Source organism: Vespa velutina, chromosome 5, assembly GCF_912470025.1.
Source record: "Vespa velutina chromosome 5, iVesVel2.1, whole genome shotgun sequence".
Lineage (NCBI taxonomy): Eukaryota > Metazoa > Arthropoda > Insecta > Hymenoptera > Vespidae > Vespa > Vespa velutina.
The window spans coordinates 1,873,786-1,900,673 of NC_062192.1; the positions used below are offsets into that span (position 1 = coordinate 1,873,786).

Genomic DNA, 26,888 nt, shown 5'->3' on the forward strand with positions numbered 1-26,888 from the left:
ATATATCTGTGTGTGTGTGCGCGCGTGTGTGTGTATGTATGTATATACGTACATAGATATATGTACACGATATTGAGGTTTCCTTTTGAAAAGCGATTCGATCGGTCTTTCTCTCTACTTATCTTTTCTCGTAACAGCAAACGAAATGAGAAAGAGGAGAACCGGATGGGCAGGATTATAGATCGCAGCGAAAACGAGTACTCCAACGAACAATGCACGTCCTTCTGACGCTGACGTTTACGTTCTTTCTCTATTTTGCTTATATTAATGCTAATTTTAAACATTGAGCCGGTTTAAAGGTATTCCCTTATAGAGAATCTACACACGACTGCTAGAAATACGAAAATATTCCGAGTTCATTGACGCGTATTACCGTGTTATATACGAAAAGGACGTGTACGATAAAGAGAAAGAGAGAGAGAGAGAGAGAGAGAGAGAGAGAGAATCAGAATAAGAGAATACACTTCGCGTTCGACATGCCGATTTCCTTCGTATCGATAGCTTTCGATATTTACCGTATATTCAGCATTAAATTCACGAACGTAAGCTTAGAATTGGCTTGCTCGACGAATTAGCGTACGTTAGTTCGAACGTTTATGAATTACGTAAATATCATTCGATGAAGGAGATTTAAAATTTTTCCAAGTTGCTACGAATTTTTAGTAATACACGCAAATAAATTTGACGATAATAATGACGATGAAATAAATAGATATATATATATATATATATATATATATATATATATATAGAGAGAGAGAGAGAGAGAGAGAGAGAGAGAGAGAGAAAAGGAATGAAATCTGACGATTGAATAAAATTTCTTGTCGTATATATTCGAGTTATAATGTTAGTGGTAGTATATAGGTATACTATATTTCTGATCTTTCATGAGAAAACGTAAGAGGTGAAATAGATGGAGATGGAGGTTTCCTTTTCAAGAAAATATTCTGTTCACGATCGATCGTTATCCGACGATGTCGTTCACCCGTTTGCTCTCTCTTTCTCTCTCTCTTTCTCTCTCTCTCTCTCTCTCTCTCTCTCTCTCTCTCTCTCTCTCTCTCTCTTTCTCTCGCACACTTTTCGTAACTCGCTTTTCCTTCGGAACATTTTTCCTTCGTTGGAAAAGGAGTAAAAGAAATCGTTTTCGCGGAAAAGTGGGGAACGTTGAGCTACCGACACAGTAGCGACCATTAACGAGGCATTACGTGCGATTCCACGCTTTCTCGATTCGCTTCCGACTCGAATGAGAGAGACAGAGAGAAAAACGATAAGATAGAACGAGAAAGAGAGAGAGAGAGAGAGTAAGATATATATATATATATATATATATATATATATATATTGTGAAAAAAATGAGAGAAAAATTTAGCAAGAGAAACTTAAGAGAAGCATTCAAGGTAAGAGAAATCGAGATCGAATTGTCATACCGTTTGGTTCATGTGAAAAGAGAAAAATGAAAGAAAGAAAAATAGAGATGAAGTGAGAGAGAAAAGAAGAAAAAAAGTAAATAAATAAACGAGATTGGCGATAGTTTCAAAAAGATGATTTTAAACGCGATTTAAGAGCGATCGATAATCTGTCTTGTTTATAAACAAAACGTGGATAGAGTTGTTCGTTGTATAATGTACTTTCACGTAGTAGTCTTCTTTCTTCTTTCTTCTACGCATTTGTTTCATCGAATCGTCACGTTTCAACACGTAAATTCGTTCTCATCTGTTATTATATATATGTATATATATATATATAAGTGGGCGAATAAAGAAAGATAGATGAAGAAGAAGCCGAGAGGGTGGAAAATATGTGATAGAGAAATACAAAGAGAGAGAGAGAGAGAGAGAGAGAGAGAGAGATCAAGCAAACGAGAATACTAATGTATCCGACAGTCCATATTACGTTCGTTCGTGGTGAATAGAACGTGCAAACGAAAATACAAATCCACGAGGATGAACTCCCAGAGGAAAATCTTTCCAGAATACTCGACTGAGTGGAGGAGGGTTAGAGAGGGAGATTATCGGAGGGTAAGATATAAGTCCTTGTAGTTTGGCACGATCTTGCGATTATATTTCTCGTTAGTACGAGACAAAATGAAAGAGGAAAAGATAAAAGGAGACGATAGATATAAAGGAAGAAAGAAAGAGTAAGAGAGAATATGATATAATAGCAATACGAAAGATTGAGAAGGAGAAGTATAATAGTTTGGGAAAACTCGTTACATATTCGATATTGCGTTATATTGCGTTAAATTACGTGACTAGACTCGATTCCTTAACGCAACATATGACATTCGCGAAAGCTAATAAAGATCTTCTGGTTATCTACGAATCAGAATCAACCAACTCCTTCTTCTTCTTCGTTCGTACCTTATATACTTAGTACTCTATTATTACGTTATTTCGACGTTTCGGAATTTACTCTCGTAGCTGTTACCGAGGGCGGTATTGCGTGTTACCCATGTAAAATATATATTTCGAAGAGGCAAAAGGATTTGTAAGTATTCTCAGTTGGTTCCTGTCGATCTTCAAATATTTCCCATGGATTTTCTTTTTTTGTATTTTTTTTTGTTTTTTTTTTTTTTTTGTCGATAAAAATTCATTCGTATTGAATTTAAATATATATACATATGTATATATATATATATATTCGTATATTTAAAATAAACTTTTGAATGCTCGATAACGTCGAGAACGAAATGATTGATTTTTTTTTTTTTTCACGATGTAACGATAATTTGATTATTTGAAATAATACAAATGATTCGATTGTGAAAGAGAAGTATGAATAGTTTTTCGTAGCATTTTACTACCATCCCGACTTGTAATAATCCCGTATTTCGATATATTGATAAACGGTAAATGAAAATGGTAGGTGGGAGGGTATTCGGGGATGGAGAAAGGAAAAAAGAGAAATCATTTGACCGTATCATTTTTCGATTTTCTTCATAAAACAATCCAAAATGGGAGTGTTGTATTCGTTATTAAAATTTATTTTCCTTTGTGTTGTTCATCTTCATTATCGATAAACTCTATGCTTTTTCTCTGTGCGAGAATAACGATATCAAAATAAATGTAATATTGAAGAGGATATACATATATACATATATATATATATATATATATTTTGTAAATACTCTCGTCACGTTTTTCAACGAGAAATAAAATCGTCGTTCATAAAATATTTAGTAAAAACATAGGTATATATATATATATATGTATATGTATATATGTATCTATCAATGGTATTGGAGTTTGTATTCACGAATTAAAAGTAACTAGACGTTCGTTCGATTTCGTTTGTTAAATGATTACTTGCGATTCGAAGATTATTAACGTTTAAGAAAAAATTAATAATGTGTATGGTAGATAAAATTTTGTAATTTTTATCCAATTCATTCGTTTCTACAAATTGAACAGAAAATATTCTAACAATAAGAATTAATTTATCGATTGAAAAGGGGACATACATATACTTATATATATATATGTAATACACACGCACTCACACATACGTGCACCAACAAGCATAGATATTAAACTTGTGTTTGACGATAGCCATTAAGAATCGATTCGACGTGAGAGGCGTTAAAACGGCGCGTTAAAAATGAAATTTCATTGGCATGTAATGTCCACCGTTTGCTATTAAGTAAGTATATAAAGTCACAAATTTGGTAAAAGAGTGGTGTGCTTTTACGAGGCTGTTCGGACTTTCCTATGTGTATTAAAACCGTGAGATATATAAACGAGAAAAAGAGAGAGAGAGATAGAGAGAGAAAGAGAGAGAGAGAGAGAGAGAGTACGTAGTACGTGGATTCGGATGGAAGGAAGTAGAGAGACGAAGGGACGAATGAAGATGGGTGAAAGATATATAGACGATGGCTCTGTATGAGTAGCGCAAACAAACCGACCGCTGATTACAGAGACTGCTTCTGACAGCCCATCAAATATTCCGCATTTACGTGTACGTCGACGTCACTGGATATTCCCGCGCTTGTGCTCACTATTCTCTCTCTCTCTCTCTCTCTCTCTCTCTCTCTCTCTCTTTCTCTCTGATCGTACAGGCCTTCCTACAGCTTCCTCGTTCTCTCCACCTCTTTCGTGCCTCGACTTCGAGAGTACGGAGAAGGAGAGAAAAGAGAAAGAGAGAGAGAGAGAGAGAGAGAGAGAGAGAGAGAGAGAGAGAGAGATCGAGATGGATAGAAAGAAAGAGAGAGAGAGAGAGAGAGAGAGAGAGAGAGAGAGAGAGAGAGAGAGAGAGAGAGTTGAGGGTTTACCGCAGCAGCAGCAGCAGCACCAGCAGAGAAGCAGCAGAAGCAGTAGTAGCAGCAGCAGAAGCAGCAGCAGCAGTAGCAGTAGCAGCAGCAAAGCCTTCCATCTCCAGGTTCCTCTCACACTCTCGAGCATTCCCTCTATCCCATCTCCTTCCCTCGCCAATTTCCCTCCGTAAATTCGATTATCTATAGGTATATACCTCCTTCTCGTTGTGCACACGTAGTACCTTCCTACCTACGTACCTATCTACTATACCTCTCTCTTCTCCAGCTCAGCAACATTCACATCCTCCTTCCAGCTTCGTCTTCTTCCACTCTTCATCCTCGTCCTCTTCGTTCTATTCGTCCTTCACGTCGTAGTCGTCGTCGTAGTCGTCGTCGTCGTCGTCGTCGTCGTCGTAGTCGTAGACGTAGTCGTCGTAGTCCTCCTTCTCTCCACTTCTCGCTGTCGTACTTCCTTTCCCGTCGTGCACCAATCCTCGCGCTTACCTCTGAGGGCAAAGTAAGCAAGAAACCGTGCCTGGAGGATTGGGTCTTCCTCTCACACTGTGGCTTTCCAAACCACGCGAGGTCAATCGTAGCGAGAAAGCTCGACTTCTCTGGGAATTGTCGAATAGAGAAAAATAGAATGAGAAAGAAAGAGAGAGAAAGATAGATAGAGAAAGAGAGAGAGAGAGAGAGAGAAAGAGAGAGAAATTCAATGAGATGGTGAGTGCTTGAGAAAGAGAGAGAGAAAGAGAAAGATGGAAATATCTATCTTTTTTTACATCTCACTGTGAATTTACTACGTTTTACTTCTCACCAATAAATACCAAAAGATGAGAGACGTTCTGAAATTGCTTTCGATTAAATTAGCGTCAATTGCGTATAACGATCGACGTTTTTATTTCGCTCTTAGAACTTTTCGATTATCATTCGAGAAGTTCTTACGATAAGTGAAACGAATTAATCGTGCTTGGTAAATATTGTGACTCTTTCTCTCTCTCTCTCTCTTTCTCTCTTTCTTTCTTTATGTAAACACACGAGCCTATTTGCAAAAACGGTCTTTGTTAAAACGATATCAAATCTTTCAATATTAAATTAATGAACATTCATGAAAAAGATTTATATATATATATATTAATTCTTTCTCTTTTTTGTATTTTTCTTTTCTTTTCCTTTTTTCTCTTCTTATCGAAAAATATGGACCAAAGAATATGAATAAATCAACTTTCAATACTCTTCAAGATCTAAAATTCACATTGGTTGATGTTACCTGGAATAAGCTATACAAGGTATAAAGAGACAGAGACAGAGAGAGAGAGAGAGAGAGAGAGAGAGAGAGAGAGAGAGAGAGAGAGAGAGAGAGAGAGAGAGAGAAAGAGAGACGGAGACAGAAAATATGAAGAGAAGGTATAGTATATAGTGCGTTTTCTTACTATCCAGTTGCGTTTATTCATAGCTGAATATTTGAAGCTTCACTGACGTCGACTCACCACGAATCTTTCCAGCGGTACATTGAGTTTTCCTTCGTTTAATAATAAATTGTCGAGAGATAGAAAAAGAGAGAAAGAAAGAATGAAAGAAAGAAAGAAAGAGAGAGAGAGAGAGAGAGAGAGAGAGAGAGAGATAAGAGAAGGGAAAAAAAACTAAACGGCTCGAGAGTACCTCTTACCGTTTATTTCTCTCTCAAAGAGAAAGAAAAATACTAACTTTTTGTTAATGATTTTACATGTCAGTAGTACATGGATGTAAATGATGACGATGAAGAAGTCAACGACGACGACGACGACGACAACGACAACGACAATGATGATGATAATGATAATGATGATGATAATGATGATGATGATGATGATGATGATGATGATGATGATGAGGAACAACTCAGCATTTATTTCACACGATGTTTAATCGCGAGTGTTTTGAAAACAACGGGACGGTCTATCGCACTGACAGGCATGCGTTGCGTATCTCCACGAAATACGTGTGCTTGCATAGAGAAAGAGGGAGGGGGTGGGGATGTGAGGGGTGTGAGAGGATAGAGAGAAAGAGACAGAAACAGAGAGAGAGAGAGAGAGAAAGAGTATTGTTACGGCGTAGTTACAATTCATGGAAGCACCATGCATTCTCTGTTTTCATTCGAAACTGTAGTTATTTTGCGGTGGTCCAGTGCAACGGAGAGATACGCGTTTCGGTTCCCATATTCGACGAACGTTTCCACCTCATTTTCGAAGTTTTTAACAGATCGTTCGAGATTAACGTTAATCCGTAGCTTCAGACGTCAATCTATGTGGATTCTTTTATTTACTTGTTTTCCTTTTTTTCTTTTTTTCTTTTTTTTTTTTTTCCTTAATTCTTCTTTCGTTTTTTCTTCTTTCTTTTTCTCTCTTTTTTTTTTTTTTTTTTTTTCTTTCTTTTCTTTTCTTTATCGACGTCGCACTGTTTATCTTTACTTTCAATTTAGCATGCTCGATATATCGATCCACTCGAATAATATACTTTATAATTTTCGAAAGCAGAGAGATAAGCCCCAGAGTTCACTAATATATATATATATATATATATATATATATATATATATATGTATCCATGTATATATGTATGTATGTATGTATGTTTGTATGTATATATAGGTATATACGTATTTTCAGTGAAACGACGTGTCTGACGTAGGTCCATACACGAGTACGCATACATACGCAGACACATAAAATACTTTTACATCTTTCCCAAGATATTCTCAAGAACGAAGAGAATTCTCGTATCCTTCTTTATTTCCCGTTTCTTATTTCACCGGTCGATTTCAGATAAGAGAACATTTATATTTACTCAACGGGGCCATCCGAGCGTGGATTTACTTAAGCCCGTTTCTTCGATGTCGAGGAAATCTGTTACGAAATATTCGATTTCACGCACGCCTCCACCCTTTTCTTATTTTTATTTTTAGAGGAAAAAGGAACCATTGAAACTCATGAAATACATTTTTGTCGCAGGTGGTACTACAACAGAAATCAAAGAGAGGAACCGATCGAAGATATTTCCGGGCATTATATAGTCCGAGATGGTTCCTTGATTATACAGGGTGTCCAAGAGAATGACGCCGGATCATACATGTGCATCGCCAGTAACTCCGAAGGGACTGAGACTTTAGAAGTCAGGTTGACTGTTTCCGCCCCGTTAAGTGTTCTCGTACAGCCTGCTATTCAAACGGTCGATCTTGGGAAGCCTGCTCATTTGGTAATTCGATATCCGACGACTAACGATTAGACAACTTAGACGAATGTTTGAAATCGAATTAAACGATAGCGATTTAAATTTACACTGCTGTACAGATAATGTTTAAATCCCTCTCTTCAATTTAATCGTTTATAATTAAAGTGAATTGGATCGATCGATATAACAGTAATAATTGCCAAATCCCAATTAATAATATGTATCCGCGAATTATTGTAGTTTTTTCATCTTTTTACCATATATATATTTCGAAGGGTGGAGAATAAGAAATAAATAAAAGGAAAGAAAAAAAAGAAAGAACGAAAATGAAAAGAAAAAAAGAAAAAGCAGAGAGAGAGAGAGAGAGAGAGAATGAGTTTTACCGTAACTCGTAATATAATTAGTATCTCAATGGCATGGTTCAAGATTCTTTTGGAGTATAGGAAAAGGGTAGTTGAAAGAAAAAAAAAAAGAGTCTCTCTCTCTCTCTCTCTCTCTCTCTTTTTTCCTCCTTCTCTTTCTTTTCCCTTTCTTTCATCGAGGCTTTTCTCTAAACTGCTTTTCAGACGTGCAGCGCAAGTGGATTTCCGCAGGCGGCACTCTACTGGTTGAAGGACGGTCAGCCATTGAGAATGGCTGGTCGCGTGAGCACAGTTTCGAGGGAACGTATCTCCGTGACGTCGGTTGCACGCGAAGATCGAGGCATGTACCAGTGCTTCGTCAGGAACGAGTATGAAATGGCCCAAGGAATTGCAGAATTGCGGTTGGGTGGTGAGTAGTCTTTGTTCGTTCACAGAAATGTTTCTCTCTCTCTCTCTCTCGCTCTTTCTCTTTCTCTCTCTCTCTCTCTCTCTCTCTCTCTCTCTCTGTCTGTCTGTCTGTCTGTCTGTCTGTCTGTCTATCTCTTTTTCACGAATAGAATTTCACGCTTGAGGCTATACTATATATTATATTATGTTATACTATATTGTATTTTATACGTGCCGAATCGAAAATGTTGCCAATGAAATATTTAATCGAAATGAAATTAAACAAAAAAATGAGAATAATTTTATTCCACCATTATCTTTTATATCTCAAATGTTTCGTTATAACGTTATGATATATTCGTATCAACGATTTATTATTAAGTTAATTATTTGTTCGATTCGTTTTCGTCGAACTTACTTTTTTTTTTCCTTTCTTTCTTTCTTTCTTTCTTTCTTTCTTTCTTTTCCTTCCATTTTCTTTTCTTCTTCTTTTTTTTTTTCCCCCTTATTAGCAATAGCAGCAACGAAATAACAGCAAACATAAAATGTAGTTGTCAAGGGAGGAAGAAAAAGACGTAGTGATATTCAACGGTGCTTTCTTTTCGATGAGTCGATAAGATTGACGGAAAGGTAAACGTCGTGGCATTTAACCTCGATCGCATTTCGTTTAAACTCGATCGTAAAAGAAAAAGAAAAAATTCCATAGCTTACGTTTCTCCGTTGCAATCTTCTATTTTTTCTTTCTCTCTCTCTCTTTCTTTCTTTCGCTCTCTCTTTCTCTATCTCTGTCTCTCTCTCTCTCTCTCTCTGTCTGTCTCGTTCGTTCGTACTTTCTTTCTTTCTTTCTTTCATTCTTTCTTTCTCTCTCGGAAGGTAGAACTCACGATCACCTCGCACGAGCCTCAATTACGTTTAATGCAGTCGTATGCAAACTGCACCATCTTTCTGAACCGTAGCTGACGTTCGTTAAATTCTCCTGCTGAATTGCGGAGACGCCTCTTCCTTTTCTAAATCGACTTGCCTTAAAAAAAAAAAAAAAAAAAAAAAGAAAAAAAAAAGAGGAGAGTAAAAAAGCAAGACGAAACAAAAGCAAAACGAGCGAACAAAAAGAATGAAGAGAGGAAGAAAAAGGAAGGAGAGAAAAAAGGGCAAAAGAAAACAAAATGAAAAAGAAGTGGGATGGGTAGAAGAGGTAGCGAGGTGGGGGGGGGGGGGAGGAGGAGTGGGGTGGTAGGGAAAGAAAAATAGAAGAAAAAAAGGAAAAAGAAAAAAAAAGAAGAGCAGAAGATCGAAGAGTGAGAAAAGGGTCCAGGAAAACATCAGTGATTAAGCAAGCCTCTTTTACATCTTTTTTTCTCATTGTCTTTCTCCTCTCTTCTCTTTCTCACTTTCATCCATTTCTCTCTCTCTCTCTCTCTCTCTCTCTCTCTCTCTCTCTCTCTCTTTCTTTTTCTTTTTCTCTTTATCTCAATGTCTTTTGTTTTTATACCTTTTTACTTCGTATTGGCGAGCCTAATGCAAGGGAATTGCGAGGCGTCGCGATGGCGAGCGTTTGTTTGTCGAACGAATGGCTTCGGACGATGATAGCTTGCACGACGGTTAATGCAGCGGAACTCTTTTTCCTCCACCCCTCACCCTCCTCTACCAGCCCCTCCCCCCCCCCATCCCCATACGATCCATTCCCGGTTTGCGTGGTATTTCCATCGTAACGTATTTTCCATCACGAATCGCTGTGGATTTCGAACGAGAAATATATATATATATATATATATATATATATATATATGTATATGAAAAGAGAATGAGAGAGAGAGAGAGAGAGAGAGAGAGAGAGAGAGAGAAAGAAAAGGATGATGAGTAGGTGGGGATTTTTGCACGCAGAGAACCGATTTCGTATGGTCCCAGGTTTTCCGATCGCAGCTTCCCTCGCCGCAACGGCGAAGCAGGACCATTTGCTCGACGATAATCGTGCGAATACGAGGACGTCGAATGGTTTTAATTACAAAACCCCCATACGCGCGCAGCCAGTACGTGCGTCCTCCGATAACACGTTGCCGACCTAACAACGCCGTTCACTCCGGCTTTTGTACTCTCGAACGGTAGCCGTTTCGGTATTAACATTACTCTTTGCTTTTTCTCTCTCTCTCTCTCTCTCTCTTTCTCTTTCTCTCTCTATCTCTCTATCTCTCTATCTATCTATCTATCTATCTATCTCTCTTCCTCATTTTCTTTTTCTCGTTTTTTTCCCTTTTTTTTTCTTCTTTTCTTTTTTTTTTGCGCTCTCTCTCTCTCTCTCTCTCTCTCTTTCTTTCTCTCAGATATCGTTACTAGAGATTAAAAATTTAACGTTATTCATCGATGGTGTATATTCCGAAGAGTTCGATCGTTAACTGCTAATGGAATTATATTTCAAATGAAAATGTTCTCGATAAGGATTATTTTTTTTTCTTTTTTTTTTTTTTTTTTCTTTTTTCTTCTTTTTTGTTCTTTTTTTTTCTTGAATTAGAGAGAGAGAGAGAGAGAGAGGGAGGGAGAATTAACGTAAAAGTAAAGTTTGAAGGGAGATAAACTGGCATGTTATCGTAACTTACGTTGTCGAGCAAACGATTAGTACTTCATCAGATGAATTGTTCGATTTTCTATCTTGCTCTTACTTTTTCTCTTAATCGTAATAAACTAATGTCTCGCGTTTCTTTTTGTTTCTTTTTGATACGTTAGTCGATTCGTTTGTATTTTAATTTCGATATAAATGGAAAAAGTGCTAGGGGTTAATCGTGAAGGTTAACGTTGGATCAGAATGAGATAGAAAAGGATACATAGAACGTTGAGTAAAATTCTATCGTATTTCTCTTTCTCTCTTTCTATAGGTCAGAGGTTATATTTCAAGAGAAGAAAAAAGAAAAATGTTCTCTTATGATATCGTTTCAATCACATATTCATTCGTTTAATCGATAGTTCGCGTTCGTAAAATTCAATGAAAATAACTCCGACCGAATAATGTCGTTTACTGATCATCTTTGAGATATTTCTATAGTCCATTCAACGAGAACGCGTTAAAAAATGTAAACAAATATACGTAAACGGGGACGTGAACTATTCAGATGTATGTTTACAATTTTCAGGTATTATAACACTTCGTTTTTGAAACGAGATCTGAAACGATGAACTATGAATAATTAAACCAAAATTCAACAGTTGACTATCGTTTGTCAGTCAATAGAACGGACTTATAGAAACTTTACGGATTAATACGATAACAGATTTCGTATAAATGATATTCTCTGATAATTCTTTATATATATATATATATGTGTGTGTGTGTGTGCATATCTTTAACTCTTCTTATTGTTTATATATATATATATATATATATATATATATATATATATATATATAACTCTTTTTTTTTCATTATTTTCTCACGTAACAGTTAATCCGTACGAGAGAAAACTGGCAAATGAAAAGGCAACGTAAAGAGCATTTCGATCGGTCGAGATTCATACACATATATGTAACTGGTTTTGATCGATGCGTTCGTTAATGTATTTTTCAGCGTGAAATTGTATCCGACCAATAACGATGCTACGAAAAATTGTTATTTTTTTTTTTTTTTCTATTTTTTTTCTCTTTTGCTTCACTCTCCATCCATCCCCCTTCGCTTCCCTTCTCTTACTAACATCCAATGCAATATGAATATTTCTAGTCGCGTATCAAATTTACCATATCAAATTTACCGTATCAATATTAAAATTTTGCATTCGTGAAAATAGCTGATTTTTTTGCTGTTTTTAATTCTGTTTTATTTTTTTTTTTTTTTTTTTTTTTTTTTTTTTTAATTTTTTTTTTTAATTTTTTTTTTTTCTTTCCCGACAAACACACACGCGTGCGCATTCGCACGCATACGAGTTTGTAATAATAAACGCAAATTCGATGGGAGGTTTAAAATTTATTATTAAATTGATTTCATTCGTTTCGATATATGCTACGGAGGAAGAAAAAAGAGAACAAGGGAGAGAGAGAGAGAGAGAGAGAGAGAGAAAGGGAGAAAAAGAGAAAGAGAGACCGAGAGAGAAAGAGAGAGAGAGAGAGAGAGAGGGAAAGACGAAAATGAATCGAACATTGATCCTTGTTTTTTAAGATGAAACGAAAATTAGTTGAATTTCGTAACATTATTTCAATATTTTATTTCGACAAACTCGATAAATTGCTTTCGAAAACTAAAGAGAAAATCCTAAAGTAAGTTCCCATTGAATTCTATTTCTGATCGTATTAATTGAAATGTAACGTTGTAGAGGGAGAAAGAGGAGTGAGAGAGAGAGGGAGGGAGGGAGAGAGAGAGAGAGAAGAAAAAGATAGAAGAATGGGAGAAAGAAACACAGTGGACGTATCGTTCGAAATTAATTTCAAATCGTAACGAGAGTTGAACGCAAAGTAAGAGAACCTTTGTCCGTTACGCCATTATGTCTAATGAGAGTACGCTCGCAAATTCGGATTTCGCGATGGGGAAAATCTCGTGGGATCGTGCGCGCTTTTATCGCTTAAGTGGATATTCAGTTGGACTAGACGTACCTTCGGCGTCTCAAATAGAAAAAGAAAAAAGAAGGGCCGAGGCGGGGGTGGGAGGGAGAGGAAGGAAAAAATAAAAGGATCTTTCTCGCACGAGAATTTTAATTAAATTACGTGCGTTTCTAAGGACATACGTGCTTACGTATGTTCCGTACGGTATGTTTTCCTCTTTTTTGTCTTTCTTCTTTTATTTATTTTTTCTTTTTTTCTTTTGTTCCTTCTTTCTTTCTTTCTTCCTTTCTTTCTTTTTTATTATTTCAAACAACGAGTTCGATTTGGATTTGGTGGAAAAAAAGAGAAAAAATAAAGAGCGAGAAAAGGGATAAGAAAAGTTGTAGCAAACGATATCATTGATATTGGCAGCCAGAACTATTCTTACGTCTCATCCAAAAGTTCCTTTTCTTTTTCCTTAAACTCTCCAATAGTTGAATAGGGTATGGCTCCGCAAGTTTCCCGACCATTAACCCTTTCTATGGCATCGTTTTTCTTTTTCTTCCTTTCTTTTTCTTTTTTCTTTTTCTTTTTTTTTTTTTTGCCGCTAACTTTTATAGTCGTCTAAGACTTGAAATTTTCTTTCGAAATCGTTTGTAGCTCTTATTCGAAGGAATTACACGGGGAAGAATGTCGAAAAGAAATAATAGTTTAAGGTTAATAGGAGAGGAGGGGGGGGAGGGGGGAGGGGAAGGGAGGGAAGGGAACTGACCGAGCAGGTTGGTGGCAGGCCGGGAGGCTTGGGGAAAGAAGACAAAAAAGAATGAGATAAAAAGAAAAAGCGAAAGAAAAGAAAAAAAGGAAAAGAAAAAAAGAAAAAAAGAGAAGAAAGAAAATAAGCAACCAGAAAGATTTGTACAATGATATTTTCTTATTCTTCGTTTATCTTTTACTTCGTTCTTCTTCGATTTCATCCCCGTTGTGACTTCGTTAAATATCAGAAAACGAAACTATTTTCACTCTTGGTTGCGACAGATAATTGGAGAAGTCTCAGTGAAGGAGACTTTCAAAAGTTTCTAGCGGTTGGATACCGGAAGAAACGGGAACAGAAGTGACAAACAACATAAATCGATTCAACCTTTTGACGTTTCGTCCTTTATTAATTACTATCTTTCGAAAAGATCCTCTATCTCTCTCTCTCTCTCTCTCTCTCTCTCTCTCTCTCTCTCTCTCTCTCTCTCTCTCTAATTTGTAGTTAACTCGATTGAAGTATAAACTTCCCTTAATATCATCGTCAAGGTAATTAATCATTGGGAACTCGAATTGTCCTAAGGGAAAACGTAGTTTCCTTTCACGACTGACGTGTTTCAAATATGGCTTGGTTAAACTACTAACGCTGGAGAAGAGCGTAGCATACCATTACTATTACTATTCGCACGTCCGACCAAAGCGTACTCTCTCGCTACTCGTTATCTTTCCTCCTCTTTCTCTCGATCTAACTATCTTTGATATTCCAAAAAGCATGTCTTCCTTCTCTCTTTCTCTCTCTCTCTCTCTCTCTCTCTCTCTCTCTCTCTCTCTCTCTCTCTTTGTTCGCTCTCTTCGTCTCCTCTCTCTTTCTCCGTTGGGAAACACGGGAGTTCGGAAAATCCATTGTCAGAGTATCGACTCTTTCTCCGAGATTTGCCATAGTCAACGATTTTCTGAACGAACCTTTATCCAACCGAGGTGGAATAGGATAGGTATGTGTACGATGGGAGGGACTAAAGAACCCTCAATTACAGTGAACGAAGTTTCCTACCGACCGTCAATTAGTAACTTTTGCGAGCGACCTTCAGGGACGAAGGTGAAGCCGAACCAGAGAAGGCAAGAACATGTTACAGTGAGTGAATGAGTGAAATAGAGATATATAGAGAAAGAGAGAGAGAGAGAGAGAGAGGGAGAGAGAAGACAGCTTCGTATTACCTTGTCATTAGGATTCTTCTCGGCTCCATGATTTCTAACCTGCGGGGCATCGAGCGTACATTAGGTAAAGGGGAAAGGTGAGTGCTGTGGAAGATCGCCTGCAGCACGATCGGATAGTTAGTACCGCCACCTTGGATTTGCATACGCTAACGAGATTCCTGCGGTTTTGCCAATGCTTTGCATGCCGCTCTCGACCGTGCACGATCTCGCATCGTCCTGCATCTACACCGAGTCATCTATTTATTATGCGTCATAGATACGTCAGAGGCTAAAGCACCTTTGCTAGAAGCAACTTTTCGCGAGAAACAGAGAAAAAGAGAGAGAGAGAGAGAGAGAGAGAGAGAGAGAAAAAGATACCCAAAGACAAAGGGAGAGAGAGAGAGAGAGAGAGAGAAAGATAGCCAGACACAATGGGAGAGAGAAAGAGAGAGAGAGAGAGAGAGAGAGAGAGAGAAAGAGGTATAGAGAGAGAGAATTTTCGCCTGTATTTTTTTCTATGTATACTTTAACATCATTCTATCCTCTTTTATTTTTTTTTCTCTTTGTATATATGTGCGCGCGCGTCTGCATGTGTGTGTAGTGTGTTTTTTTTTTTCTCTCTCTCTCTCTCTCTCTCTTTTTTCTCTCCTCAAATATTTCTCATTCGTAAAGTTTTTATATAGAAGCTACTCGAACGATCAAAAAACACAGCGAAAGTATTTTCAACTATTTAAATCAATGAAATAAGGGAAAAGAAAGAATGAATAAAAGAAAGAAATGGAATATCACGCTTGATATATTTGGAATAGTCGTGTTACGTATCTATATGCCTTCAGGTCCCTCTTTGGCATCAGGACAATAGCGATGCTTAATTAAATTCCTATTTCAATTTTCCACGATTCCATCATTTTCATTCTATATAGGTTATTTTATATTTGTATTGGAAAATCTATATCAACGTATCTACATACAAATACATATGTACATGACTGTCTGTCTACCTTTCTGTCTATCTTCCTGCTTTTCCTGCATGCCTGCCTGCCTGCCTGCCTGCCTGCCTGCCTGCCTGCCTGGCTGCCTGCCTGCCTGTTCGTTTGTTATACCATCCAAAATGCAGTGCTTTTAAGAAAAATAAGCAACCCCACTCGACTCGACCGCTGTTTAGAACGATCGATGCTCGACGAATTTTTATTATTCTTCCTTTGTTCGCTTTTTCTGTTTTGTTGGCTTTTTCTTTTTGATGTGTGTGTGTGTGTGTGTGTGGGCGCGCTCGTGCCTTTACATGTGTATTTTCTTTTCTTTTTTTTTCGCTTTTATTTTATTTTACCTGCTTTTATTAATCACAACAAGGACGAATTATGACGAATTATTTAACTGCAAGACAATTTTCTTTTAATTTTCCTTCCCCTTTTCTCTTATTCCTTTCTTTCTTTCTTTCTTTAAATAATTAAACAATACCAATAGAATAGAGGACGAACTGGCTGCTTTAATTTATTTTTCAAATACTATACCTATTGTCTGGCCCATGTAAATTTTCTCAAAATATTCCTTGAGTGAAAATTTCCGGATTATTATGTCGTTTAATTCCTTTTTTCTCTTTCTTTTTTTTTTTCTCTCTCCTTTCAAAGTATTAATTTCTTGATTCAAGATACGAGAAGCGCTACGTTTTTCCCTATTCGCGGGAAAATGGAATAACATTGCGGTTTAATTGAAGAGATGCAATTGTTAATTTACTAACAGTCCTTCTTTTGAAACAACCGTTCCTTTAAATAATAAACACGCAAAATTGTTACCACGATGGACGACGAGAGTCTCCCTACCACTGCTCTCCGTATTCCCCTTTTCACCGAGACCGTGTGAATTTTAATCACCGAGCTAATCCATCGTCGAAAAAAAAAAAAAGAAAAAAAAAAAAGAAAAAAGAAAAAAAAAAAAAAAAAAAACCAAAAAAAAAAAAAAAAAAACGGGAAAAAAAAAAAAACAGAAAAATAAAAAAAAAACAAAAAACGACGGATTTTTTGTGAACTTTATATGCTACCATAAAAAAATAATATTTTACCAACGTGTCGATATCTTTTCGAAAATAATCTCATCGATGTTATTTATACTTTTGAAAGTTTTTCATTGATTAAACCTTTTTGTAACTGCATGGTTAGCAGCCGAGTTAAGAGAGAGAAAGAAATAAAAAGAGAGAGAGAGAGATAGATAGATAGATAGATAGTTTGAGAAATTTAATGTTGATAGTACAGAACGTAAGGAGAGGTAACATTCAGATGTGCGGAAACTATGAATGTATGCGAAAACTTTGCCGAGAGTCAACGTTATCTTATCGCCAATGCGCATGTGTGTGTATGTGGTGTGTATGTGTGTATTCGTGTGTACGTGTATGTATATATATGTATATGGATGTGTACTCGCCTTACAAAGTTCATGAATTTATTAGCAAGCGCGAGCTACAGCTCGTTACGCGACTCGCTAAAATGTAAAGTATCTTTGTACGCAACTTCTCTCACCGTAGAGATAAACTATTCTGGTACATCGAACTTTTCACCTTTTCAATTGTTTCACATCGTTCTCTTTGACTCATTCCCTCTTTTCTCTCCTCTTTCTTTTCCTCTTTCTTTCTCATTCTTTCATATTCGACGCTATCGAAATTTCATAGAGAAACCTCTTGACATATAAAATGAAGAATACACTTGAAAAAGAAGTCATAAAAATTCGATGCCTATGATTCACCAAACTGATCGATGATTCTTTTGCATTTTTTTTCCCCTTTAAAACGGATTACACGTTGTTTATATCACGAACGTTATTGTTCTTCTTCTTCTTCTTCTTCTTCTTCTTCTTCTTCTTATTATTATTATTATTATTATTATTATTATTATTATTATTATAAAATCGCGTACCGTCGAAATTGTCATAATCGTCGAATAAAACGACGTTACCTCTATTTTCCCTTTTCTTTTTCTTTCTTCATTTAAAAAATTTTACATAGTAATTTGTATACGATCACTATGAGTTTACGTGTAGCAGATAGAAGAGAAATTTTCGAAAATTGAATGAAGTTTATTATGAACTTGAAGAAACAAATAGAAAAGAACAAAAAATAATAGACCAAGATAGAGACAAAGAGAGAGAGAGAGAGAGAGAGAAAGAAAAAAAGAGAGAGAGAGACAGAGAGAGAGAGAGACAGAGAGAAACAGAGATAAGTGAACAGAGAGTAATATAATACAAGTGTGAGAATGAAAGAGAGAGAGAGAGAGAGAGAGAGAGAGAAAGAGAGAGAGAGAGAGACAGACAGACAGAGAAACGTTGTTCCAAAGCTTTCTGTTATATATATGTAATCTAACCGTAACGTCTGTTAACAGAGATCGCACCACAGCTGGTCTACAGGTTTATCGAACAGACAATGCAGCCTGGACCATCGGTTTCTCTGAAATGCAGCGCCGCAGGTAATCCCACGCCGCAAATTTCCTGGCTGCTAGATGGATTTCCGCTTCCACAAAACGACAGGCTTCTGATTGGCCAATACGTGACCGTGTACGGAGACGTAATATCCCACGTTAACATCACATCGGTTAAACCGGAGGACGGCGGGGAATACGAGTGTACTGCCAGTAGTAGAGCTGGAGATTCGAAACACTCAGCAAGACTGAATATTTACGGTAAGTAATTCGGTAGGGAATCAGAAAATGATGGGATACATTGATCGAAGGAAACGTGACGATCATTCGATGTCACTGTCTAATCTCGAATCACACGGGTTCAAGAGAATTTCAAGAAGGGTTACTTCATCTTTAGATTTTATCGAAATTATTCTTATCATCAAAAGGGTTCTTTTTTAATATATATATATATATATATATATATATATATATATATATATATATGTGTATATTATGCATAGGATGTTGCAAAAAAGAAAAATCGAGTGACGTTTTTTTTCCTTTTTCTTTTATTTTTTTTATTTTTCTTTTTTTTTTTTTTGTTTAACATCTCATATACCTGCGAAGTTGTCACTTGCACATAATATTCTTTTAAGGATAAAATCGTTGGTGTAAAAGTTAAAAGGAATTTTCTATAATTTTCAATCTCAGGACTGCCATATGTCAGACCCATGTCGACCGTCTCAGCGGTCGCTGGGAAGCAACTATATATCAAATGCCCTGTAGCTGGATATCCCATCGAATCGATAATATGGGAAAAGGGTAAGTTTCGTTTGTTCAAGAATTTCATCATTACCAAGAATTTTGAGTGCATTGATTTTCTTTCCCTTTTTTTCTGTTCTTTTTTTTTTTTTTGTTCTTCTACGAATATCAATTATTAATTACAATCTTGTTAGGCAACGTAAGACTGCCAACTAATATGAGACAAAGGGTAGCGAATGGTACATTATTCATCGATACCGTACAACGTGCCGCTGATCAAGGCACATACACCTGCACTGCCAGAAATAAACATAATTTTACTTCTCAACGATCCGTCGAAGTTCGTGTTTTAGGTGAGTAATTTGTTGATTGATAATAATTTCGTTAAAAAAGAAAAGGAAAAAAACAAAAAAAATAACAATGAAACTCAATGAAACTAATAATCAATTTCTTTCCCATAGTTTATAGGATGATAAGTGGTTGACATTTCCCTATTTGTCGATTAAAACTTTGTAAGTAAGACCAATTTTCTCGGCGTAACCTGCCAAAAATATTCGTCGATCGGATCGTTCGCCTTTAAGTCACGATAATGGAGATGACTAGGTTCTATCTCGAAGTCTTTAGCCTTTGCGTGTTTCCAACGTCACTTCCAAAGTCTTATATGAAAGGGTTTGGGGATAAAACAAGAGTCATCGAAGTGTGATAGTCTTTACCAGGTGTGAGCTCGAAGGATGACGTAATAGGAGAAACCTTAGGGTTTACATAGTAGTCCTTCCTTAAATGGTATCTAAAAATATTATTTTTAAAGAGAATATTATAACGGTATTGAGAAAATTGGGATTAAAATAAAGATTATTCTTTTTCTTTTTTTTTTTTTTTCTTTTTTTTCTTTCGAAGATCAAATCGATTGATTAATTTAGACTCCCTTAATCCCTCCTTCCTCTCTCTTTCAAAAAAGAAATCTCCCATAAAAACATTCGAAAGATATTGTCAGATAGATTTAATCGCATTTGAAGATGTCCTTTCGTTCTCCAATATATCGGACCACATTTTGCACCCCTTATCCATTTACCGATCATATTAATTGCAATTTATGTATACATAATCGAACGGCCGGTTTGACAGGGGCCACCAGATTTATCTTCACACAATGTTTCTATTAGCTTTACGGGATCAAACGGCGGTCCAAGTCTACTGTTTGGGCAGGCTTGATTATCATGCGACAACATCGTCCCAACCCTGTATCAACGAACTCTATGTTTATCTCGTTGTATGCAACTTTCGTGAACGACGTAAATCTTCGAAAGTGCATCAATCTCGATGACTCGTTTATTATTATTATTATTATTATTATTATTATTATTATTATTATTATTATTATTATTATTATTATCATTATTATCATTATTATCATCATCGTCATCGTCATTATTATTCATCCTTCGTTCTTAATTGTTTACTTTCATATTTTTTCAAACGTAGATGGTACCGATCGAAGGTTCGATTTGAAAAAAGAAAGAAAGAAAGAACGAAAGAAAGAAAGAAAGAAAAAAAAACAAACAAAGAGAAAAAAGAAAAAAGAATAGAAAGGAAAAAAGAAAAATTGACTCGAGATTGATTGGATAAATAACGACGATATTTGAATCGTCTACTCAACCACAGGGTTACCCTTAGGAACGTCTTTAACTCCAATGCTTTCAGCTACGAATCCTATTACCGTTTCACGATAATTAAACGGGTACGATCCGAGATTGAATTAATGCAAGCTCATTGTACACCGCACGTAGGACGATTGTATGTATACCTAATGATATATAGAGGGGTGTTAATAATATAGAGAGAGAAAGAGAGAGAGAGAGAGAGAGAGAGAGAGAGAGAGAGAGAGAGAAAACAAGTGGTTTGACGAGTAAGAGAATAAAGAAGTATAATCGATTCGATCGAAATATTCTCCCTCTCTTTCTCTTTTTCTTTTTCTTTTTCTTTTTCTTTTTCACGAGTTCCTATTTTCTCGGATCGAAAAAAGTCGAAAAATAAAAGTATGCCTTGAATGACGTCAACCAACTAATTAATCTCGTTTGCTTAACGACCAAGCATATTTGATTTGTTTATATTTCATAATCAAACAGACGAAATAGATTCGCCTATTGCCATTGGGAGTTATTACGAGGGTGTTACACTTTTGTCGTTTACTACCATCCAACGAGGGTCGTCCCTATCGAAATCCCGTCGAGAAAATCGTTGTACTACGGCGTACGGAAATGACGTTGACGAAACAACGAGTTTTAACGATCAGGATTGAATCGTGCCTTTTTTTCAATCGAGCTTTCTATCGTTCTTCAACTAACAATGATTAATTTGTTTTTTTTCGTTCTCTTCTTATTCTTTTTTTTTTCCATCTTCTTTTTTTACTCTCTTCCATCTTCACTCTCGTTCAGATTCTTTTCTATATTTCTCTTTATCGATCTTTTTCTTTCGACAATAATTTCGTTTTTCTTTTTTTCTCTTTTTTTTTTTTTTTTGTTTTTTTTTTGTCACAAAACACAATACATAACGTACAAAACACCATAAATAATATTCAGGTATGGTATTGAAAGGATTATTTTCTTTTTTTCTTCTTTCTTTTTTTCTTTTTTTCTTTTTTTTTTCTTTCTTTTTTCTTTTTATTCTCAATATATCTTTACTCGCGTACATTTCTTTTATTTCCTCTGTGTTCGTTTTTTTTTTTTTTTCTTTTTTTGCCTTTCTTATTTTTATGTTTTTAATTGCATCTTATATATTCGTCGTTCGTTGCATAATACGATAGAAAATCTACAGGACAATGTACACTAATGAATTCAGGCCAGGATTCTCGTCAGCTTCGTAGGAATGGAAACAAGGCTTCAAAGTCTCCTTAACATTTATCTAGGGATTTACCTACATAAACGTAAATAGTTAAGAGAAAAGCAATGAGCATAGTTAGGCGCGTGCGCGCGTATCTGTGTGCCTGAATATCCCGGAAATGACCCACGCACAGAGCACAGCACCTCACTTGCATCGCTGAAGCATCTGTCCTTGCACGCGCTCGCCTTAAACCGCTCTGTACTACTTCGTATACATATACTATACATATATGTATATTGTATATATTATGTATATATATATATATATTTATATATTTATATATTTATATATATATATATTTTTCTATCTGTACATACATATGTATTCGCCTAATTGTATATATATACATATGTGCATTGTATATATATAAAATATGTGCATTAAAATTATACGCTGGCGTTTTATTATATTTTCTTATTTTAAATAAATCATCTTGTCGATGTTGTTACGTACATTTTTCTAATTACAAATTAGAAAATTATTTGATAAAACCTATTGACGTATAATTTTGAAACACTCCGGATCTGTACGTTCGTGTACATAAAAGAAAAAAAAAAAAAAAAAAAAAAAAAAAACAAAGAGAGAAAAAAAAGAACACACGACATACATAAGGCTTCGTTTAAAAATTGTAATTAATTTCTTTGAAAATTTTTTTCCCATCATTTAAAAAGATACATTGTCGACATTAATTTCGATTATAAATTTACAAAAATTTTCTTGATTATTAACGACCTGCTTTATGTATTCGAGTGGATGTACAAAATCCTGTGTATATATGTGCCGGATTATCGAGACGGTGAGATGTGTGAGTTTGCTATAATTCTTTTTTCTTACATACATACATACGTGCCTATATATACATATCTAGCTATATATATATCTATTATAGTATATATATATATATACGTATGAAAAAAAAAAAGTATATATATATATATATATATACTTGCATATAATTTGCGATATAATATAATCTGATATATCTAAATTATATCGCAAATTTGATAAGGAGATAACAAGGAGAGAAAAAAAAACAAGCGGAAAGCCTCGATCTTACATAGCGATCTTCTAGGGTTGTTTTCGAGATGAAAGCTTCTTAAAAAAAAGAAAAAACAAAAAAAAACAAAGAAAAAAAAGAGAAAAATAAGAAAAAAAAAAGAAGATTGAAGAGTCATTTAATCGAAGCGACGGCCGTCATTCGTGTCCTCGATTCGAAATAAAACTCGCTGTCTTTTACGTAGCCGATCGACGCATCGACGAGTTTCACGATAGTAAAGAAAGGTTAAGAAGTTCTGAAAGTAGATCTTGAATGAATCCAACTATCGATAGGTCGACTTCTCAACGGTACTGAGCAATTCGAAAAGAAAAGAAAAGAAAAGAAAAGAAGAGAAGAGAAGAGAAAAGAAAAGAGGAGAAAAAAAAAGAAAAAGAAAAGAATAGAAAAAAGATAAGAAAAGATAAGAAAAGGAAAGAGCTTTTCAATCGAAAACCTCACCCTAGAATAAAGTATCAGAGATCGATGTAATAGGTTATCAAGATACATTTCATAAACGAGAAAATAACTGATAGGAAGTTGCAAAATTGAGTGAATGCGGCCACCATAGATAATTGCTTTCGTTCATATTTAGTAAGTTGTCTATTCCTTTAACAAGTTGCTATAAGATCAAAGGCAGCGTGTTTTATTATTAAAGGAATCCTTTTTAATCAAGCGTTTAATTACATCCGACTCTATCTCTCTCAATCTCTCACTCTCTCTCTCTTTAGCTATCTATCTATCTACTTATCTATCTCTGACTATCTTACTATATGAGAGCAAGCATCAAGCTCTTCTGTTATCCGGAAGAAGATTGTCATTAAGTCGAGGAATTCCGTTGTCTCCTTGTCTCGTCTCATCTATATCGATCTATCTATATCTAAAGATAATCGCGCTGATATCATTGCGCCTAGTGGAATATCATGTTGTCATTCTCCTCTCATTAAAAGTGAATTAACATATATCGATGCGCTTATTAAAAAAGAAGATACAATATATAGACTTGTTGTTGTCTTGTTAGCATGAATATTATGAACATGAGATGAACGAAAGAGAAAAAGAGAGAGAGAGAGAGAGAGAGAGAGAGAGAGAGAGTATGTGTGTGAGAGAGAAAGTGTGAGAGAAAAAGAAAGAGAGAGAGAGAGAGAGAGAGAGAGAATGTGTGAGAGAAAGGAAGAGAGTTGAAACTTGGTAATCCCGTAGTCGTCGTAAAGACGAGCCTTAATCTCCTGCAGGGGTTAAAAGGCTTAAGCAGTAAGAGCGAGGAGGATGAGGAGGATGAGATGGAGGAGGAGAGTGCACGTACGTGGTATTCGACAAAGTCGCTTTCATCTTCGCCAGTGCTGCCGGATAACTGTATATAATCACGCCTTCTCTCCCATTATATTACGACTTTTCTCTCTCTCTCTCTCTCTTTCTCTCTCTTTCTCTGTCTCTTTCCATGTTTATTCAATCCTCAAACAATCGTTGTCTCTTTATAGCTATAGCTGATAATGTCAGGAGACGATCGTTTAATACTCTATCCTCGAACTTGAGACAAAGGATTCCTAAAGATTTAACTCCGGCAGCAATGGTTGAGTTTTTACTATGTACATACATATATATATATATATATATATGTGTGTGTGTGTGTGTGTGTGTGTGCGTGTATATATATATATATATACATATACACACATATATGTAAGTGAATTCGTGACTCGAATCGATTGAAATTTCTTGATAGATTCTTCGAAGTACTTTATCTAAAGCATATCAAATTCTAATAGTTATCCATAGAAAATATAAATTTTATATGTACACATACATTTATACATATGTACACATATATACGTATATATATATATGTATATATGTATATATATGATACACACACACACACACATATATATATGTATATTATACAAACTCTAGTACTCTTTGCGAAACATTCGAGCTAGTGCATAAAATTAAGGAAAAGAAAAAAGGGAAAATCCCTTGGACTCCTATGCTATGATTCTGTCACTATCTATCTATCTATCAATCTATCTATCTATCTATCCACCTATCTATCTATCCACCTATCTTATCTATCTATCTATCTATCTATCTATCTATCTATCTATCTATCTATCTATCTATTTCTATCTATCTTTTCTCGCAGCGTCTGACTAAACAAACAAGTGTTGCTTCGGAACGGAATGCCATACCTTTTGTTTTTCTGTTGTTATCTTTTCAGTGCCACCTAAAATCACGCCTTTCAGTTTTGCTCGCGATTTAAACGTAGGCGACCGTACTAGCATACAGTGCGTTGTCGCTACTGGTGACCTCCCATTAACATTCACGTGGCTGAAAGATAACGTCCCGATAGAGACGATCAGAACGACGTCACGGGAGGCGTCGTCGAACCGTGCTAACGGAGACAGCATTGGTTCGTTAACTAACAAGTCTCTTAAGAATGGCTCCGGTTCCAAGAAAGGTACTGCCGCCGCCGCCGCCGCCTTAGCAGCAGCAGCAGCAGCAGCAGCCGCGGCCCACGACCCGAGAAAGGCGATAATCATCCGGCAAAATGACGCTTTTATCAGCGCCCTGAGCATTAGCACGATCGCACCCGCGCACAATGGCACGTACACCTGTCGCGTGACCAATGGCGCGGCCACCGTCGCTCATTCTGCACTCCTTCACGTCAACGGTAAACGCACACCGTTGGTGTACTCTCTCGTTTTTTCTTTCCTCCTTTATTTCTTTATTTCATATTCTTTCGTTGTTTTCATTTTTTCTTTCTTTCTTTCTTTCTTTCTTTCTTTCTTTCTTTCTTTATTGCCCGATATCGCGTGATCTTATATCCATCCATTATTCACGTGTATTTCTCGTCGAATGAATTTCATTCATCTTTTGATTTCATTCGATTCTAACGATACACCTCGTTATACTATTTTGAAATTTTATATAAAACTTGTTGTTATTTATAATAAGATTTTATCGATATAATTTATGTATTAGTTCTCAATTGAATTGTAATTCCTCAACGAGATAACACGTTTCCAAGGGATTCAATTCTCCAAAAGACCATGTGTATTTGCCATGAATCATACCGAACTTTTCTCTCTTATTATTATAATAATTATTATATATAGATTACTTTGTGACTTTATAATGATAAACCAGATATACTCATTGCCAAGAGAGTTTACGAGAGAGTTCGTAAGCCCGCAAAAATTTTTTCATTTATCTGTCTTTGTTCGAGGCAAGATTTCTTTTTTCTTTTTTTTTTCCTTCTCTGCTAATGAAAAAGATAAAAAAGTAAAATCACATAGAAACGACGAAACTACGAGTTCGTACTCTAACATATTCTCTCTCTCTCTCTCTCTCTCTCTCTCTCTTTTTCTCTCTCTCTCTCTCTCTTTCTCTTTTTTTCTTGTGGTTTTCAAATACCTCGTAAAACATGTTGTAATGGAAACATTGGAAAATTTCTCTTTTAAATTCGGCTGTATTCTAGCGAACACACAAATTCCTCTATTTAAATTTTTATTCCTCCATTTAAATTTCCCTTTCCTTCTTTCTTTTTTTCCTTTTTATATTTCTTTTATCGAAAAATCACCGAAATCGTATCGACGATCAATGTCGATCGTCGTAACGATAGATCGGTAAACTTTAAAAAGCGACCAATTTCTGCTACATGCAAGTTATCAAAAGCAGTTGCACGCTGTGAAATAAGGGCACGTCGTCTTCGTGACGTTCAAAAGTCAACATCGAATTTCTTATTGACATTAAATTGCATCCTCAGCCGTTCGAATCAGTCTTAACGAAAAAGATATTTCGTAGAGATTTGGAAAAAGAAACCAAAAAAAAAAACAAAAGCGAAGGGATTGATAAGAGAGATTAAGAGATAAAGGAAAGACCGCCGTCGGTAAGAATGGATGCAATTTCTCATTCAAATCTTATTTTAGATTCCAGTTTGGATTCTTTCGAAATATCAACGAATTGAAATTATTTTTTTGTCCTCTTTTATCTTTTTATCTTATATATATATATATATATATATATATATATATATATATATATATATATATATATTTGGACGACGTGCGTCATCGTATTCGACGTGCTACAAATAATATTCGTTCTATTATCTTCCGATTTTCTCGTTCTATCTATCTATCTATCTATCTATCTATCTATCTATCTATCTATCTATC

The 26,888-nt window shown here is 35.7% G+C and overlaps 1 protein-coding gene across 9 annotated transcripts in view; it reads left to right on the forward strand.

The window, feature by feature from the left end:
* Positions 1 to 26,888, forward strand: part of LOC124949036 (Down syndrome cell adhesion molecule-like protein Dscam2) — a 134,088-nt gene that overhangs the window by 68,401 nt on the left and 38,799 nt on the right. For 8 of the 9 annotated variants that reach the window (XM_047493517.1, XM_047493521.1, XM_047493516.1 and 5 more), the window contains 6 exons: positions 7,240 to 7,483; positions 8,026 to 8,230; positions 18,018 to 18,314; positions 18,747 to 18,857; positions 18,992 to 19,150; positions 24,929 to 25,381. In XM_047493517.1, coding sequence (XP_047349473.1) covers positions 7,240 to 7,483; positions 8,026 to 8,230; positions 18,018 to 18,314; positions 18,747 to 18,857; positions 18,992 to 19,150; positions 24,929 to 25,381 — 1,469 coding nt within the window. The remainder of the gene's footprint in view (positions 1 to 7,239; positions 7,484 to 8,025; positions 8,231 to 18,017; positions 18,315 to 18,746; positions 18,858 to 18,991; positions 19,151 to 24,928; positions 25,382 to 26,888) is intronic. The other variant, XM_047493520.1, reaches the window with a different exon arrangement.